The sequence below is a fragment of the Pristis pectinata genome, chromosome 2 (genome assembly GCF_009764475.1).
Source record: "Pristis pectinata isolate sPriPec2 chromosome 2, sPriPec2.1.pri, whole genome shotgun sequence".
Taxonomy (NCBI): Eukaryota; Metazoa; Chordata; class Chondrichthyes; order Rhinopristiformes; family Pristidae; genus Pristis; species Pristis pectinata.
Window position 1 is genome coordinate 77,018,060 of NC_067406.1, and position 18,526 is coordinate 77,036,585.

General features: G+C 36.9%; 1 protein-coding gene across 3 annotated transcripts in view; it reads left to right on the forward strand.

The window, feature by feature from the left end:
• The window catches only part of kcnip4a (potassium voltage-gated channel interacting protein 4a), an 850,536-nt gene that overhangs the window by 98,450 nt on the left and 733,560 nt on the right, over positions 1 to 18,526 (forward strand). The window contains exon 1 of one of the 3 annotated variants that reach the window (XM_052032162.1): positions 11,585 to 11,669. The exons of the other annotated variants lie outside the window; for them this stretch is intronic. Coding sequence (XP_051888122.1) covers positions 11,663 to 11,669 — 7 coding nt within the window. The 5' untranslated portion in view covers positions 11,585 to 11,662. Of the gene's footprint in view, positions 1 to 11,584; positions 11,670 to 18,526 lie in introns of those variants that run through there. 3 annotated transcript variants of the gene reach the window in all.

An 18,526-nucleotide genomic window follows, 5' to 3' on the forward strand; every position in this document is an offset into this window, starting at 1 on the left:
CATGATATAATGTTACCATGTGGGTAGCCAGAACAAGCCATTAAACAGGAAAAAAAAAACTGCTGGCTAAATTGACTGTCAAACCTGTCCAGGATTTTGAATACTATTAAAAGTCAATTCATTTTTTTAAAGCCTATTAAAACTTAAATCACATAAACACTTGAACATTTTTAAACAATTAAAATTATTGAGGAAAACTACATCAGTACAAAAACATGTAAGTTATTGTAAACTTGTGTCCCTAACAGCAATTCCTCTCCATTCAAATCAAAGGACTCATTGTGGTGCCAGGCAAAATCTCGTGCAGGTTTGGAGGGCAGATTCCCCAGCCTAACCAGTGCAGAATTCTAACAAGCTTATCCTTGGTATCTGGACTCCCATCAGGACTCCAGCATTGGACTGCAGATGTGGAATTGCTGGCAAAGATTAACAGCAAGTTTACAAACTTCTGTTTACACATAGGAACCCTGAACAAGGTGACACTTGCACTAAGGATTGCTGGCATTTTCCAGAAAGTTCCATACCATTTATTCCTAAAGTCAAATTATTCTTTTCATTTATGAATATTTCCTCAAGCTGGTCTTTGTGGAAAAACAGCTTTCTACTTTCTTTGAATCTGAACAAATAACTCTGATATGCGTCCTGATTCAAATCATAGGTAGCTATAAAGATTCTCTCAGTGATACAATGTAGCACTAATTCAACTTACGTGGAGCTTAATTCCAATGCAGTGTCAAGTGTTCAAAGATCTGCTGGGCTTTCTAGTCCTTCATAAAACCTTCTACAGAAGTTTATGAATTTAATTCTACATTAAGAGTAATAATCACCATGGAAAGATCCAGTTAGAATTTCCTTGAACGATTCGGTATTCTCCGATGACATTACAAATGATTGGTAATACTCTTGGGTCATAATTCATATCGATGCTATTACTCCAGTGATCTCGTAAAGTTACAACAGACACCATGGACTTTAGGTATAACGTTGAGATACTAGTTCCATGTCTAGCAAAGACCTGCTGTCCAACAATAACATACTGATGGCAGCCTTCTCTCTTGTATAATTATTCACAGCCTGGTGGTCAACTCCCATGTAGAACATTATCCACTGTGCCTCAGGCACTACACAATGACATGGTAGTCCCTGATGCACTTTCTGTAGATGAAGGCAGAGTCTAGAAAGTGATAAATTTGCTGGCCTCTGTTTTTCTCAGGGCTCTCCTCAGTTAGTTGAGCTTTACATTTCTTCTTGCCCTTCCAATGCCCATCTGATCAGGTGACTTCCAGATGCTCCAACTTTCAATGGATATCTGTTTTCTGTGTTGATATCTACTATCTCCATTTCTCACTTATGGTTCCTCTCATGGAGCAGATATGGACATCCAATTGGTCGTGGGCCAGTAGTAAGTTTACTGTTGCAAATGTCCTTGGGGAAAAAGGCTGTCGTTCATCCAATGAATGTGGCCAATCTATCACAAGTATCATTGGCTCAGTATGAGTGCAAGTTGATAGACTTTGCACAGTCAAAGACTTCTTTTGGTTGGTGACGTTGCTCCACCAGGAGACACTTGGGAGATAGCTCAGGTGGTAACTGTTGATCCTTTTCTTATCCTGCCTTGTCTTGGCCTGGCATCACTACAGTAGGGGTGCAGTAAGGACATGGACTTGGTAAACTTGCAGTTTAGTCTTCTCTTTCAAGTTACTATAGGTGCACACACTCTGACAACAGCTGTAGCTTTTGCAATGTGCTTATTGATTTCAGCAGCAAGTAGCAGATTCCTGGTGGTATATCAGGATCCTTTATCTAAAGGTGCTAAAGGTCAATCCAAACTCTATAGGCCTGAGAAAGTCTGTCCATTAACTGCTGGAAGTACTCCTTGGTATAGGTTGCTGCTGTGGCATCACAGGCACTAAGCAACTCCCTGATAAGGACCTCCTGCGCTTCTTTCTTAGTTCTCAGATGGGCAACCTTCTATGAGTTCTAATCTGTTAATAGATTCCAACTATGGACGAATCAAAGGCAAGTGGTAGCAGCAGTATGAAGAAAATGCCAAAGTGCAACTCTGCTGCACGTCTTCAGGAGCTGATATTGTCCTGTCGTGGCTTACCTTGGCTCTTGTGAAAGGAATACACTGAGAAGCTTCGGCAGGCAGACGGTTTTCTTACGCAGCTTGAAAAAGCCACCTCTGCTCAGACAGACAGTTGAATACCCTGGTGAGGTCTCCAATCTTCGCGGCATTTCCCTTGAAACTACTGAACTGTGATGATAACGGCAGTTGTGGACCTCCTTATTCCAAAATAAGCCAAGGAGTTGGGGTAAATGTTTTGAGCCAAGAACTGCGCTCTGATCAGGGTAATATGCAAAAATATCTTTTCCATATGACTTTGAAGAGAAATGGCTCAATAGGCTTAATTGCTGTGGTCATCCTTGGTCTTATACAAGGTTACCATATTTGCATATTCTGGGGCACAGTCCCCTCCCTTCAACAGAGACCAGAGGGTTCAGGAAGATGCTGAAGGTTTCCTATGCTTGAGAAGTTCAGGTGGAAGGCAAATTTTCCTGGAGCTTTGGCCAAGGCAAGTGAGTTGATAGCTTTTACTAGCTCTTCCACTGCAGGTTCAGTACCTAGTTCATCTACGTGACAGACTGGCTCTCTTTGGAGTCCAGAGCCTCCTTGCAGATGACAGTTTTCCTGGAATGCAACACAATGTGTTGATCTATCATGATTAGTGATAACCTCTTTGCTTTGGTTTTAAATGTATGCTTTGTTGGTGGACATGTTCTTCTCTGTGACAGAGTCTGGGTGACTGGGACATGCTGAGCAGGCCAGAATATATGCACAAGTGAAAGGGTAAAAAAGAGGAGGGAGAGGAGTGGCAAGCACAAATGGCCAGTCCTGATACAAACAGAAAAAAAGAACAAGTTATGTGAAGTTGAAGAATTCAGTATTGACTCCCGCAGGCTACAAAGTGTCCAGATGAAAAATGAGATGTTGTTTCTCAAGCTTATGCTGGGCCACTTGGTAACTGTTCAGGACGCTGCAGACCAAGAGGTCAGAGTGCGTTTGGGATGGTGAATTAAAATGGCAGGTAATTGGAAGGTTAGGGTCATTCCTGCTGACTGAGCATAGGTACTCTGTAAAGGAATCACCCAATCTACATTTGGTTTCTCCAGTATAGTGGAGGCCACATTGTGAAAACCAAATGCAATACACTGATTGGAAGAAGTGCAAGTGAATCACTACTTCACCTGGAAAGATGATTTGGGTTCTTGGAAGTTGGGAAGGGAAGAAGTAAAAGGACAGATATTTGCGTCTCCTGCAGTTGCATGGGAAAATGCCAATTGATGGGGAGTACTAGGTGTGAACGGAGGACCTGACCAGGGAGTTATGAATATTAAGGTCACTGTAATCACCCAACCTCAAGTAAAGGTATTTAATTACTGAAAAAGGAACTCTGGTCTTCTGTTATTTATTAGTCAGGACTTCTGCACAACTGGTGTAATTCAATTAATATTAGTTGAAAATGTAGGTAGGAGAAGGACATCAGTTCCACAAACCAGAGAGTGATCCATGTCATTAAGTGCTGCTGTAGCTGCATGTATTGCTGTTAACAGAACTGTCTAGTGATGACCAGTTTCAGCTGGTGCCAATGACCTGACCTTGAATGCCTCCAGGACATCTTATAGCAAGGTTTGTTCTGAAAGAAGATGTTAGTTACCCATGGCTCATGATAGCAACATTGCTCAAGTGTTCTGTCTATTTTCATTTAGGATTCTCATGCCTTGGTTTCTGGGGCAAGTGGGCCATGTTTCATGATCTGCTCCCACTCTTGCATTGAAATCCCCAAAAAGTAAAGGTGTTCTATTTTTGGAAATTTGTTGATGGTGCTGTCACGCTCATCACAGAACCACTCTTCTCTGGTGGAGCACAGTATGGAGCACACGGACACTCCTTGTCAGTGGAGTGACACAATGCATCACTCCTTGTCCTCCTTCAGGCACTTTCTCTGAACTCTTCCCATGCCAGATGAACACCTAATGCATAAAAGTTGCCTTTCTTGTAAGGAGGATATATTGTAATGCCCATCAAGTTCCATATTAATCACAGTGGTCATTAGGATGTTGTTGACCATCTACAGGTTGTCCCTCAGTCCCTTTGTATGTGGTCCTTGTCTTCCAACTTGCCAACTGAAGAGCAGGCATCTTTCGTTTGCCTGGTGCAATGGGCTCAATCCACTTGTGAGCAAGATCCCTGAACTCCAAGGACCCATTTGAAGCATGTGGACCATAAATAGGGCAAATAAACACCTTGCTAGTTGGAGGCTGCTGTCACCATTGGAGATGATGCTTTTCTTTATAGCTATTGAGTTGGGCTTGTTGGTAATAACTGTCGTTTCCTGTGTTGTGTTCGTGCTCTACAGCAGGACTGTACTGTCCTCTCCAAGGTGTATGCTTAAATGAGAATTTATAGAGGTTGCCCAAAAGTCAGCCTCTCCCCCTCTCCCAGCTCAATCTCCCCAGTTGGAGATTCCTTTGTAATATTAACTGTAACTCTGATCATCTTTTACCTGTTGTATGACTTAATAAATACACCTGGAATATGTCACAAAATAGAATGTACAAATAATTGGAAGTAGTTTTATTTTGCATGAAACAATTGGAATGTTATTATTTAAATTGACTTTGAGTTAAAATGAATGGATTAAAATGTCACAATATAGTAAATCTTCAATAATCCGCTATCCGACTGTTTGGAAATCCTGGTTCATCGAGTACTGATTCCATGCTCCTTTTCAGACACTGGGGCCTCGGTTCCTGCAGTCCCTTTAAATGTATTGGTTTCACTGGAAAATGTATTATTCTACTGTGTAACATTTTAAAACAAAAAGCAAGTGAATTAAAAGTAAGTTGAAGTATTATAAGGAACAACATTGAATCGTCCAGAAAACCTGCTGGTCTGCATCACCAAAATCCCAAGTATGCCAGATTAGCAAAATTTTACTATGCTGTGCTGAGATATTGTAATAGTTGGGAATCCCTACTACTTCCTCCTGCACTGTTTTGGTGTCTTTGGCAGATTGGGATTTCTGCACATTTAATCCCACTCGTTTCATGGAACGTAGGCATTTGAGTATATTGGCTATTCACCAGCACCATTTACCTCAACTGTGAGATGGGGGGGGGAAGAGGAGGAAACTTGCTGCAGTATCTTGTCACAGTACAATTGGCCAGTTATTGAAATTTACTAAAATTAAAATATTGTGTTCATGTTTTGAATTTGACCCTGTCCTTACTTTGACTGCATTTACTGCACTTCATTATTTGCAAGATAAGATTCCACAAACATCCAAAATAAATTTGTGTATCTCCTTCAGTCCTAAAATGAGAATTCAAGTAGCCACCCATGAGGCATCATCACTTCCAAAGGAGCAAGTGCAAAATGTGAAGCCACTTAAAACTTGTTGTAGTTCATTCTTATGAACGTTGTAGTTCATTCTTATTGAATTGACAGAAAATAAAGTACACAGTCAACTTTGCACAGATCAGAATAGTTATAGAAGCAGCTTTATGAGAGGTTGCAAACTGTTTTAAAGGAGTGCTTAATCCTCCACTTGTAATGGTAAAAACATTTTTGGCCTTTTCATTATCCAGAAATATTCAGTGTGTTGTTATGAATTAATACTTTTATAGTGACCATTGTTGAGACAAGGATGGAATTATAAAGTGCTCTATTTACTTTAGGAATTAATATTGTTCCTTTTCAGAAAAATTAAAAGGATAATGTGAATATTTAACTTTAATCAGTTCTTCTGTGTAGATGTTATTCATATGAATCCCTTGTGATTACAGTATAATTGGCTGCAATTTTGAGTTTAGTAGATGTAGTCTGTTCTTGTCAGGTTTGAGTGATTTTATGTACAATATTGAACGTAGTGTTACCATCTCCCTGCTCTACCCCCACGCCCATCTGGAGCACAGCAGTTGGCCCCTATTTGTAATTGGTTGTTGCTAAAGGATTGTCAGTTGCTGTGAAGTAGCAGTCATTGTGATAAATGTGATCATAGAGAGATTCATTGGGTTGCCTGAGCAAGTGGAAGGTGCAGTATTGGAATGATCCCAATTTTATAAACTAACTGTAACTAGCTTCTGATCTCATCTGTTAAGTGAAACTACTGTAAAGCTCAAATAATCTGTGATTCCTTCTCTTGCTTTGGTAGCCTGGTTTTTCAATAACAACCACAGGGGTGAGCCCCTTTCTGTGGAGCTAAGAAAGCTTGAGTAGGCAGGATAATTGCTGCAGTCGCAGGAGGATTAATTTATAGCTTATCCTTCCTGCTACAAGATTAAGGTAAGAGAAATTTCCCTTGTGATGATACCAATTAAAGTTATTTCAATTTTAGTGAAAACTGTTTGAAATTTGAGTCTGATCATGCAGTGTCATTTGTAACATTATGAATTCATCGATATTGAAGTTGTGTTCTATTTAGTGCTTCCATGTATGGTTAATTTTTGGCACACAATTGAAATAAGGATGCAGTAACGGACTTAACTAATTGTATTTTGAAAGCCCTTCTACTTTTGAATAGAGTTTTGAGTTTGTCGCAACAAAATGTACATGAAATATCAATGTTATTTTTGTGTTAAAGGAAAAAGTAAATAATTTTAAAGATTACTCTTTATTCCTCTAATTTAGTCCTACCATTTAATCAAACAACATGATTAACTACAGTATACAGATTGAATATACAAGGAATACAATAGTTAAAAATTGCAAGAAGCAGTAACTATGAATCACACTCTGAGGGTGAAGTGTTCTGTTTGTATTTGGTTAAATATGCAGATTTTTTATTTAATTAATCTTGCTCTAAAAGGAGAATCTACCTTTGATCTTTTCCAGCCAAATTTTGAGAGGTAAATATAAGAATGATTTAAGATTATAGTCAGTATCTTTTTAAGTGCATGTTCTGTACTCTCTCCCCTAATCTTTATTTTTATTTTCTCATTGGATATTATGTGCTTCATTATTAAATATTTATTAATAAATGATGTTTATATCTTTTCAAAAGAATTTTGGATCATTCATATATGCATCCACAGTTTGGGGAAGCTGCAGCTTGGTGTTATTGATTGCCCTGTTTACGTAACAGAACCATTTAAGTCATACTGAATATTACTGATAAATTTTTTTGTTACCTTTATAGCAGCCTCTTCTTACTAGACTTAAAGAAGACTTCTTTATAAATGCAAAATCTTTAAATTATATGAGGCGATGTACAACAGGTCCTTTTGAAATGGGAGAAAAATACAATCGTAGGGAAAAGTATGTCAAATTCTATCTGGCTTTCTCAGAGGATAACGGCGTGTACATGTTTCATGAGACACTTTTCCCACCCCCCTCCCCCAACTCCAAGTAATAGCTCAAATCAATATGAAGATACCAGACCACACCTTTTGTGTTGGTTGATTTTTCTGGACTGTTTTTAATTTGTAAGATGTTATTATATCATTGGCAGCGTTATTTTTCTTACAGCAGCTATTGTAAAAATAGAAATATATCTATTGATAGGATCATCTGTGCATGAAGCCATCCGTAATCACAACATAATAGAGTTCCGTACTTAAGGATTTGAATACAAAGTCATTTTCATATCACCTGATTAAATTTTCTCTTGAAGGCCTAGCAATGACTCTTGTAAGTGATTCAGAACTAGTGCCTTCTGAATAACTGTTCAAACATGCCTGAGTTGCTCGATATTGCGTGGTGTTTCTGTTAACTCTTGAAGTAGAAGTCATTGATTCAAAAAAACTAGGAATCATAAGACTTCACTGCCAGCAACCTGCTTTGCTAAAATTTATTGCAGGAAAGGAACTGCAATGTATATTTCTATCTCTGGCCCAAGCTTCATCCAGTGAGTTACATTCTCCCCAATCTTCTGGTAACATAAGGGTGCAGACCTCTTAAATACACTCACAAATATTTAATGAGATATGGGGAAAAAAAAATCACATTCCTTTTCATACCAAGCAAATCTAACTTATCAAATTAATTAGTATAATCTTTTTATAGAAAATCACAACAACTTTTTTGTTGAATTGGGGAAAGAGGGAAGCAAACTCTCTAGACATCATTGCAGTGGCCTATGGTAAACAAGTATGCATGCTTAAATAGTCTGAATTTTTCACTTGTATACAGACTAATTTGGTTTTAATGGTAAAATGACTTCCATGTCATTCAAGTTGACTCATTGTTTTATTTCCCACATCCCACTTAGCACTTTTGGATTCTAAAGTCATTTTGTTTTACCTGTTCAGTTGGTGATCATAGAATTACAGATCTGGACAATGCAGTCTATCAAATCCATACTGTGCTTTTTGAAGATGAATTCAGTTAGTTCCCCTTCCCCATTCTTTCTCTATATCCATATAATTTTTCTCCAAATTGTTATCAATTTTTTTTAATAATTACCTTAAAATGATATCCTCTCACCTTCAACCTATCAAATATTGGAAAAAGACATAGTGAAAAAACAGAAACTGAAAAGCATGGCTCTAAACGCTTCCATCAGATCTCTCAGCTTTGCTCTGATTAGGCTGTTTACTTGCACGTCTGCAAACCCTCCTGTTTCTTGAAACCATTCTAGTAACTATCTTTTGTACCTATCCAGTGTCTTAAAGTCTTTCCTTGAATGATATGCCTAAAAGTGGATTCTATGACTGGATATAAAGAACTTTATAATGCAGATTCTGGGATAGTATCCAAAATATTTTTATTCTTTGCTTCTATTTATCAAAGCTTGCTTCAATAAATGCTTAATTAACTTTTCCTATCATCTTCAAAAATTTGCTTAAAATGCTTCCATGTCTTTATCTTGCAACTCTCATGAACATTGTACTTTTTAATGTGTATTGTCTCTCATCTCTTTTACCAAAATACACCTGACATTTGTCTGTGTTAATTTTCATCTGTTGTGTATCCATCAAGTTCATTATCGTGTCTGCACACTCTTGAACTTTATTATTCTCTTCCTTACTATTTATTTCACTTCTTATTTCCATGTTATCAGCACATTTCTTTAGGTCACAGGTTTTCTTTTGGACCTTGGCTAGTAGATGCCTGTAGAGCCGTTCCTTTTTGCTCAAGGTGTGGTGGAGATTCCAGTCTAAGAATACCTGTGTTTGTGGTTAATTAGCTCCTGGTTTTTTTTGGTCAATCCCACCAACCAACCCTAGTGTTTTCTGTCAGAGAAGCCGAGAGTATCTTCAGAGGTGCTAATTATGGTGGACTTCAGAGCATTCTAGATGCAGTGGACATACTGCAGCTCCTGTTAGTTGGTAGTTACAGTTGTCTATGAGTTGCTGTATAAGAAGAGCTATCTGTGGTATCCTTAAGACCTTAAACATTGTTTTTTTTTGTGTGGCAGCACTTCTGTTACCATCATTGTTTTGGGGCTACTGAGAGGAATTGACAGAGATTAGTCCAAAAGTCATCAAAATTTGTCATATTATGATACCTCACTCAGAAAATGACATAATTTAACCAGGTGCCTGTGCCTGGAGCAAGGATGTTACCAGGAGGTTTTCTGCTTGCTTATATTTCTGTTGAAACAGCTTGTAATCAGCAAATTTTAAATTAAGTCTGCAGCCTGAAGTTCAACCTATCAATATGTATTACAAAAAGCAACAGTCCTAATTCTGACTCTCAATGAACTTCCCTGGAATCTTCCCACCAGATCAACAAATAACCATCCACAACAGTTTTCTATCCCTTAACCAATTTGTAACTATGCTGCTACTGCCCTTTTTAAAAAAAATTATTCCATGGGCTTCAAGTAATGCCATCAAGTTTGATAACCTTTGTTCTTGGATAGTGTATATGTATATCACCTGTGTATGTCTATTCTGTTACCTCACCAATGAATTCGAACAAGGGTTTTTCTTGACAAATCTGTACTGGTGCTCCTTTTATTAGTCCATTATTGTGGATTTCAATTTTCTGCCAGATTGTGGTTTTCTAAGCTTGTGGACATTGACATTGAACTGCCTGGCATATAATTGCCAGGTTTGCATTTTGCCACTATTTTGAATGAGTGTATGATGTTTTTGTTCCTCACATCCTTTGGTATCACTCCCGTATCCAAGGAGATTACAATATTACAGTTAGCACCTCCATAATGTTTGCTTTTCCCTAGCCAACTTTGAATGTATCCTTTCCTGATTGGGTGACTTAACTACTGTCACCCTTCCTGGTACCTTCTCTTTGTTTTAATCTCATCCATTATTCCAGCAAACTCTTTGTTTACCATGGCTTTGGCAAAGATCCCTTTCTCAATAATTATAGGTACAAATTATTCATAGAGTACTTTGGCCATATCTTTGCCTAGAGCTTCGTTTTATCTCTAATTGGCTTCCATCACGTCGAAAACCGTTTTTCTCGATTAATATCTCCATAGAAGACCTTTGCATCCCCCTTCCTATTTGCTGCCTGCACTGTCTTTTTGCCCCTCTTAGTTCATTTTTAATTGTACTTGTTTATTTTTATTTATAGTTTAATTTTCTCTATTAATCAAGCTGGTATCTGTCACATGCCCTTTTTATTCTCACTTCCTCTTTCAACTTTATCAACTAGGGAGCTCTGACTTTGGTTGCCCTCCTTTGGCCCTTGTGGCTATGTATCTATATTATGGTGAAACAATCACCTTTTGAAATGGCTGTTCATAGCTCAATTACATTTTTTCTTGTTACCCTCCAGCTCCAATTTATCCAAGACTGATCCTTCATCAATTTGTTAACATTAAGCAGCTTCTAATAGATTTTTTTTCTTGAATGGTCTTTGACCTTCTCCACAATGTTGATATTTTCTATTCACAACATTAACCTGGGCGTTTTATGTTTCGAAAGTATAACTTTAATTCAGTGTTAATAGTTATGGTGTTGAGATTATAAATATTAATAAAAGATCATCATAAACTGCAATTACGAATTAATATACAGTCATTGGAAAATGTTTTTAAGCACATAGTCTTTAATCTGCCATCAATTAGGATATCTTACTGTATTTTTAAGCTCTGATCTCCAGAGATAAAGCCACTGGAAAAATGTTGTACCTGAAATTGCAGTGAGTTACTTACACATGAATGCACAACCAATTTATTTAAAGTTGTGCTTTTACATGAGAGGTTTTTAAAGTAGAATTTTGAGTTAGCAGATTTTCAGAAACATTCTGAATTAAATTGAATTGGAAAAGTTATCCTACGATTTTCCTTCAGCTCCTAATTTAAGATCTTTAATTTTTCAAAGCTTTTCACATCCTACTGTTTCTTGTATTTGCATAGTCAAAAAGATGCTGGAGAACATAAAACATTGCCCATTTAAAACCTGTAATTACTTTTCCTCAACACGTGACATTCAGAATCTTTCAGCTGAGACAGAGCTTTTGTTTCCTTTATCCATAGCAAGTTTAAGCTGGTTGGATAGTGCCACCTGAAGTTAATTGTCCTACATTGTGGTAACAGTGTGGTGCATGATGACTAAGCCCTCTGAGAAAAGGACCCAGAAATGGAGAGAAGATATCCATGAGTTTCGAAAGAAGCATGGCCTCTCCAAAGCAGTACTGCTCAACTGCTGTCTTGTGAAACGAATCCTTGCCTGGGCAACACCAGCTATGAAAGGTATCATCTACATTATTATTTTGTATCAGTTTTATAGTGATTACTTAGATTTGGAAACAGTGCTGTGTGTGACATTATTATGACTAACACATTAGCATCAAACTTTAAAAGTTTTAAAAATCCAAGGACACTCAAGGAATTTAATACAACAATGTTATTTCGAACAATTTCTTGGTTTACATGTTTGTTCCAGTTTAACCATATTATAGGCAGTATAAACATTAAGAAAATGAATCATTTTGTAAATATGAAAAATTAAATCTGTAAAATATTATCTACAAATTTAGAATCCTAATATTTAGAATGATCCATTATTTTATTGTGATGGTGTACAGGCTCTAAATCGGTTGCATAACAACAACAGTAACTGAAAATATGCAAGGTAAGTTTTTTGTTTTAAGACACAGGAGTTCACATCTTTCACAAAAAAGTAGAAATACATTTGATTGGACACGTGTCTATTTTATGAAGATAACTTGATGACTTGACTAATTTAGTTATAAGTATATTTCAGAACTTACTAAAATGGATTATTTTGGTTATGGTGATGGACTGCACAATTTTTTTTTCCATTTTTGAGGATTATTATTTAAAAAGTTGCATATATCCTGACAGTATTCCGTATTAATAATTTTATGAAAGTTGATAACACAACCTGTTGTACCCTTATGGGTTTTTTTTTGCACAAAGCTAATGGGCCAAATTGACTGACTCATTCTTGCTTGCGGAGTTCTGTGTTGGAGCTTTTTCTTTATTGCTAATTTTAAACTTTACACAGGAATAAATATCTTATGAACAAGTTGTCTTGTCAAGTATAAAAGAACCTGATTGTGTAGCAGCCATTTCTATGAACTTAAATTCAAATTGAACTGTTCTAATGGAAGATTGAGCTGTCCTGTGTTAGAAAAATGAAAGTAGTTCAGCTTAATTACCACACCTTCCCAAAGATTTGACAGCAAACCAATTTCCATAGAATAGTTAACAATTGTTCAGTCAAAATGAACTAATTGTATGGAGGTAACACTGTCTGAAACAAGTATGCAATTACCTCCATAATAGCCAGGATGGCTGGCTGGCTAGTTGTCAATCCCTTTCTTCCACTGACCTGTGTCTTGTTTGTGGCCTGCCTTGTTTTATAGTAATTTTTGAAGTTATCATTCTCTTTATGTTATAGCAATCTCAGAACCATTTTCTGTCTCTGACATATCATAAATTAAATGTATTCTGAAAAAGGAAGCTGTGTTATGTTGCTCTATAAGTTTAAACAAATGTTGTGTTTGTGTTCCAAAAGCCGTTAGAAACCTCTATCACAAAACCCTTTTGAAATGAAGATTTCAAGAAGGAATTTCTTGGGAATGTCTAAACAAACTCTCGAAATTTCTCCTTGACAGCAATTTACTCTTTATTGCTGTTTCCAGGTAACATATACACATTTGGCATAATTTCCTGCTTATTAATAGTTCCTCATAAACTCTTTCTGGACCAAACCATTTGTGGTAGGGGAAGGAATTCACAAGTTTTGAGTCCTACTATCTCTTGTGAACATGGAACTGCATTCCCAGGACTGTGGTGATATGTAAATACTTTTTTTAATTAAGACATGAGGCTTGAAGCTTTATGTGTTAGTCTCATGAAACACAGATTTGAAGAAATTCTTACAATCACACTGTTTTGTGGCCTATATATATATATTTCTCAACTAATTATGTGCTTTACTATTTCCCAAGCATTGTATTTTTTCCAGCCATTCTACAACTTCACATTCACATATTAGTTACGTCTTGAGCTTAAAATGAATCCTTAACTATTCACATTGTACCTAATATCCTATTATCAGTTCAAAAAAATCAATGCTAACACCATCAAACTTTTAATCTCATTGGTACTGGTCTTCACCTCTGATTCTAATTACATGAGCAAGATTGTGCTTTAAGGGTGAAGTTCCACCCAAAGCTATGAAGTTGTCAATTGCACAGCGAGTTATAGTAGCATATGTTCATGATGTTTTTTTAAATTAAACCTGCCTTAATTTGCTCTTCCTAAGCAGTACTTGTGTGGGAGTGTTTTTGATTAAAAAGGGACTTGGCTGTAGGCTATTGTTTCAGTTTGTAGTCTTGTAGGGCAGTGAATCCACACTGTGAGGGTGGGAATGATGCTGCAAGAGAGGTAAATGACAATATTCAAGACATATTCCTGGCCTCTTCTCTCACCTTTTGCTCCTTGCAATGGAAAGAGAGAGCTTGCATTCAAGTGGCATCTTTCATAATCTCAGGAGTACTTTCCATCAGAGTGCAGTTACTTGTGTAATATAGTAATCTTGATAGCCAATTTGCACAAAAAATGTGATAATAACCAGGTATATTTCAGTGATGTTAGCATTCAAGATGCTGGGGATAACTCCTTTGCACTTTGAAGAAACTATGCCTTGAGATCTTTTGCATGTGCTTGGGAGAAAAGATAGAAACTTTACATTTCATCTGAATGATGCCAGCTCAGACTGTGAGGTTCTTTGGTGGTGCTGCATAATACTAAAGTGGTGTGGAGTGACGGTTCATTGTACTACTTCCTGAAATTAAAGGGTTGTGGGGGGTGGGCGGCAGGGTGCGTGGTGGGTGAAGTCAGTTGCACTTGCAGGTTCTGTCACCACTCTGTGTTTCTGTGTTTTGAGCAGCTGAGTTAGCTGCTTCCCTTTCACTTTTAAGTAGAGGTTTTCTTCAGCAGCTGAACTATCCCCAATTGCACTTGTGATCAGTGATCTCGGTATTTCAGGGCCTAAGGTTGCTATTTAAATTCATGATGATGATGTCAGCACTTTCTGTTGATTATCAGTTCTGACATCATCATGTTCATGATGTCAGAACTTCCTGACTCTCTGGATTTCTCATCTGTTCAGTTTGCCTTCTGTGGAGATATCTGAAAGTCATTCTGTAACTAAATTGTATATGGTGCTTGTGATTTTTTTTTGGAAAATTTAGAGCCCTAATGAGAGGATATGAAAAGTTCAAATTTTAATAAGTTTAGGCCACCAAACCTAAAAAAGGTGGGGAAGATATTATATTGGGATTTTACTGCATTGAAAAATGGTGCTTGGGAGTAAGATCCATATAATACTTCTGTGTATGAATAATGATAAGTATGTAACCTCTTGTGATCTTGTAATAAATGAATATTCCAAATGGTGAAGGATAATACTTGTGGTCAAAGTGTGAGCCGATCATCAATTAAAATATGTCATGGTTAATCTGTGGAATTTTCATGCAGGTTAGCTAAAACTATTACAGAATTCCAATAGTATTTCATGACATTTCTCAAGCCTTTGTAATGTATGCTCTCACCTTCCTGTGACACAGCTGCTGATCTACTGAGATTTTGGAAAGAGTAAATATGTGAATTTTTTTTACATTTATACATGAGTTTTTCAAGTATTCTTGGCTAAAAGAGGTTTTAACAGAATTTCAAATGCCATCAAAGAATAAGTAACCCAACAACATGCCCTGTCTATAATGTACAGAGCAAATGGTGGTAGTTGGAGAGTGGGTAGGTTCTCCTTACAGTAACCACTATAGGAGTCTGCCCTTGGGCAAGGTTGCTTATGTTGGTCAACTGCTGTAACAACAGGAAACTCATTTCACATGATGCTTATACCATATCTAGAGATGTACTGCTGTCATTGTTCGATGACAACATTACTTGCATAACTATAGAGAAGAGCGAGATATGTCCTCCTTATTGATTAATTCATCTAAGATCTGCACCCATGAATTGCAGAATGGAAGTCAGAAGTAATTTGGAGGTCAGAAGCTGGCAAAAGTGGCCATCTGCTCCATCACTGTCCTGCCCACGAGTCCGGCGATAAAACACGTGTAACCTGACCTGAGGGGACAGGTGTACCACATCTGAATCATCTGTTTTATGTCAGCCATGAAAACCTTTATGAAAAAAAGTGATTTAATACTTTGTTTTTAATTAATTTCTAATAATTTTTTTCTTTAAATTTTTATTTCTTTTATCTATTTGAACTGTTTGTAAATCTCTATTATCAGATGCACTTAAAAACAGTACAAAGCATCCTAATGAAGGCCAGCTTCTAAAAGACCAACAGGGCATTCAGGGACGGGGCACCAAGATCCACAATTTAAGGTCTTGTTGTTGCTCGCAGTCTACTCCACTGCATAGAACAGTGGTGGCATCCCCGTCTCAAGGTTGATTGACCCCACTGCACCACAACGACTAAATGCAATGGTGGGGGAAGAACATTGGGGAGTGGGGGACAATTGAGCATGTTCCCGTTCTGATATAGATAATCCCAGTTTTGCATTATTTTTGTTTTTTGGCTTGAGCTTTGTTATATTTAATTCTGATGCCATTCCCAGGTGTTCAGGATACACCTCTGTCTGCAGTGAAATAAGAGTGATATTACAAAATGAAATGCATATATCACAGTAGTGGACATGTGTCATGCTGAACTGTGCAGTTCTGATGGTTGCATGTAACTACTGGCATGGAATCCCTTGCCCATAGATACTATTAAAGCCTTGCATTTTAGAATCCAGACACTCAAATTTATAGAATCTTTCCCTACTGGTTTGCCTAATTCTTAAAACTAAAAGTAGGAGTATATTTAAGAAGGAAATGGATACATTTCTAGACACAAAAGGCATCAAGAGGTCATGGGGAGAGATTAGGAATATTGTTTTGAGATAAGATGATCAGCCATAACAGTACTGAATAGCAGAACAGGTCCAAAGGTCCTGATGGTCGCCTTCTATTTTTGATACTTTTTTTTAATGAATCTTCAGACACTGAGCAGGATCTCATTAACTGTATTCTTGTCAATATGATCTGTGTTACCAATGACTGTCTTAATGAAATCAAGAGTATACAATTTATTTTCCCAAGTAAATAAGATTCTAAAGTGGGTCATTAAAAATGTTAGGATTATTTTCAAGCTGGGGTGGTCAGTGGTAGTGTGGATGCTTTGTTAGCTTTTCATACTGCTGGTTAGCTTTTTCAAGTTGACCTTTCAGATACCTTAAGCCAATGAGTCATAATATTCTTCCTTGATTAAGGAGAATGTGTGATAATATCAAGACTTGAACATATTTCATACTTGGATTCTGATCTGAACTTAATATGGCATAGAAGGCAGCTGACTATTCATTTGTCATTGTTATTTAATTATTTTGCTGTCCTTGACCAATTGCAACTCTTCAATAAATAATGATATCCCTTTCACTAAATTTAACTGATTCTGGATAACGTGTGGAATAAAATCCTCACGGTAGTCCTTCTTCTCCATCGTAACTTATGCTGAAAATGAAAGTGCACAGATCATTTTTCAGTGGCTATCATGCCCAACCACTACAGTGGATAAGTTGTGACTATTCGCCTACTCTGCACTTAAACTTTGTAAATGTAGGGCCAGCTTAATTATTTTATTTCTGTATATGACAGACACATGTAAAATAAATTGGCTATGATATGTATCATTCGGGCATTTCTGAACATTGTCATTTGCAATGTTGGTGAAGGACTCTCTGTATATTTCATTTATTGTAAACTTAAACAAAACCAATGAAAATTAGTACCTGAAAAATCAAAATATAGTTATACCGATCTTTTAAAGTTTGTTTACTGATGCTGCTTTTTGTTGCTTGCTTAAAAACTTCAATAATTTGTATTCAGATATAAAAATAGAATATTTAGCCTTGCATTTTGATCAATTAATGTGCTGCTGCCTGATCTGAGTATCTCCAGCAGTTCTGTGTTTATTTCCGTGCCTGAGCAATTGTAAATTGTATATAAACCAAGATACAAGATTAAAAATGTATTAAATCTTTGTTCCATGTGTGAATTTTGTTTCTCCATAAGTTATTTCTTATATTTGATAAATATTGTATTTATTTTTATTTTTAACATAAATGTTTGAAGATGACATGTCACATGATTTGAAAAAATAATCTATGTCTAAGCGTTCATAAATTGCTTTGCAAAATGAAATTGCACATTTTCTATTGCACATGTGATGTGAAGGAACTGGTGAAAAACTGAACTCCATCCTTCTCAGAAGTCTAAATGACCTGGAATCCTTATTACTTTGACGTGTATTTATATCAGAGTATAACCCAACCACACTTTTATTATTCATTCTTTTATAATGCATGTATAGGTGCAATTTAATTTGTGAAGGCTACTCTTCTATGGTTAGTATTTACCTACACCCAGAAATTTTGTTGCCATCCTTGTATAATTCTGCCATTGATTTTTTTGGGGGGTGGGCTGGTGGAAAAATGGCAATGGGAATACTTTAGAGTTGTAATTTGCCGATGGGCGCTATTAATAGATTGACAGGAACTTATTTTGATTACCTTATAAATATATTATCTGCATTTTACTGTATGGGGATAAGTGGATGAGGTATTGAACATCAAAGGAAAAATTGCAGGTGCTGGAAATCTGAAATTAAAACAGAAAATGCTGGAAAAAAAACTCAGCAGGTCAAGCAGCATCTATAGAAAGGGAAATGGTTAACATTTCAGGTTGAAGACTCTTCATCAGAACTGATAAAGGGAGAAGGCAAGTTAGTCTAAGTAACAGAAGGTGGGTGGAACATAAGGAATGTCTATGATAGGGTGAAATAATGTTGGCATTGAATGGACAGTTAAGATCCTTTGTCTGTGTAATATGTTGCTAAAGTTGTGAAGTCTTGGTAATGTTGTATAGTCTGGCCAACTGAGATGTGCTGAGCAGGCCAGAATAAACAAATGAAAGAAAGGGGAGGCAGGAATGGTGAGGACTAATGGCCAGTCCTGATGCAAACAGCAAGTTTTCTGAAGTTGGCGAATTCAATATTGAGC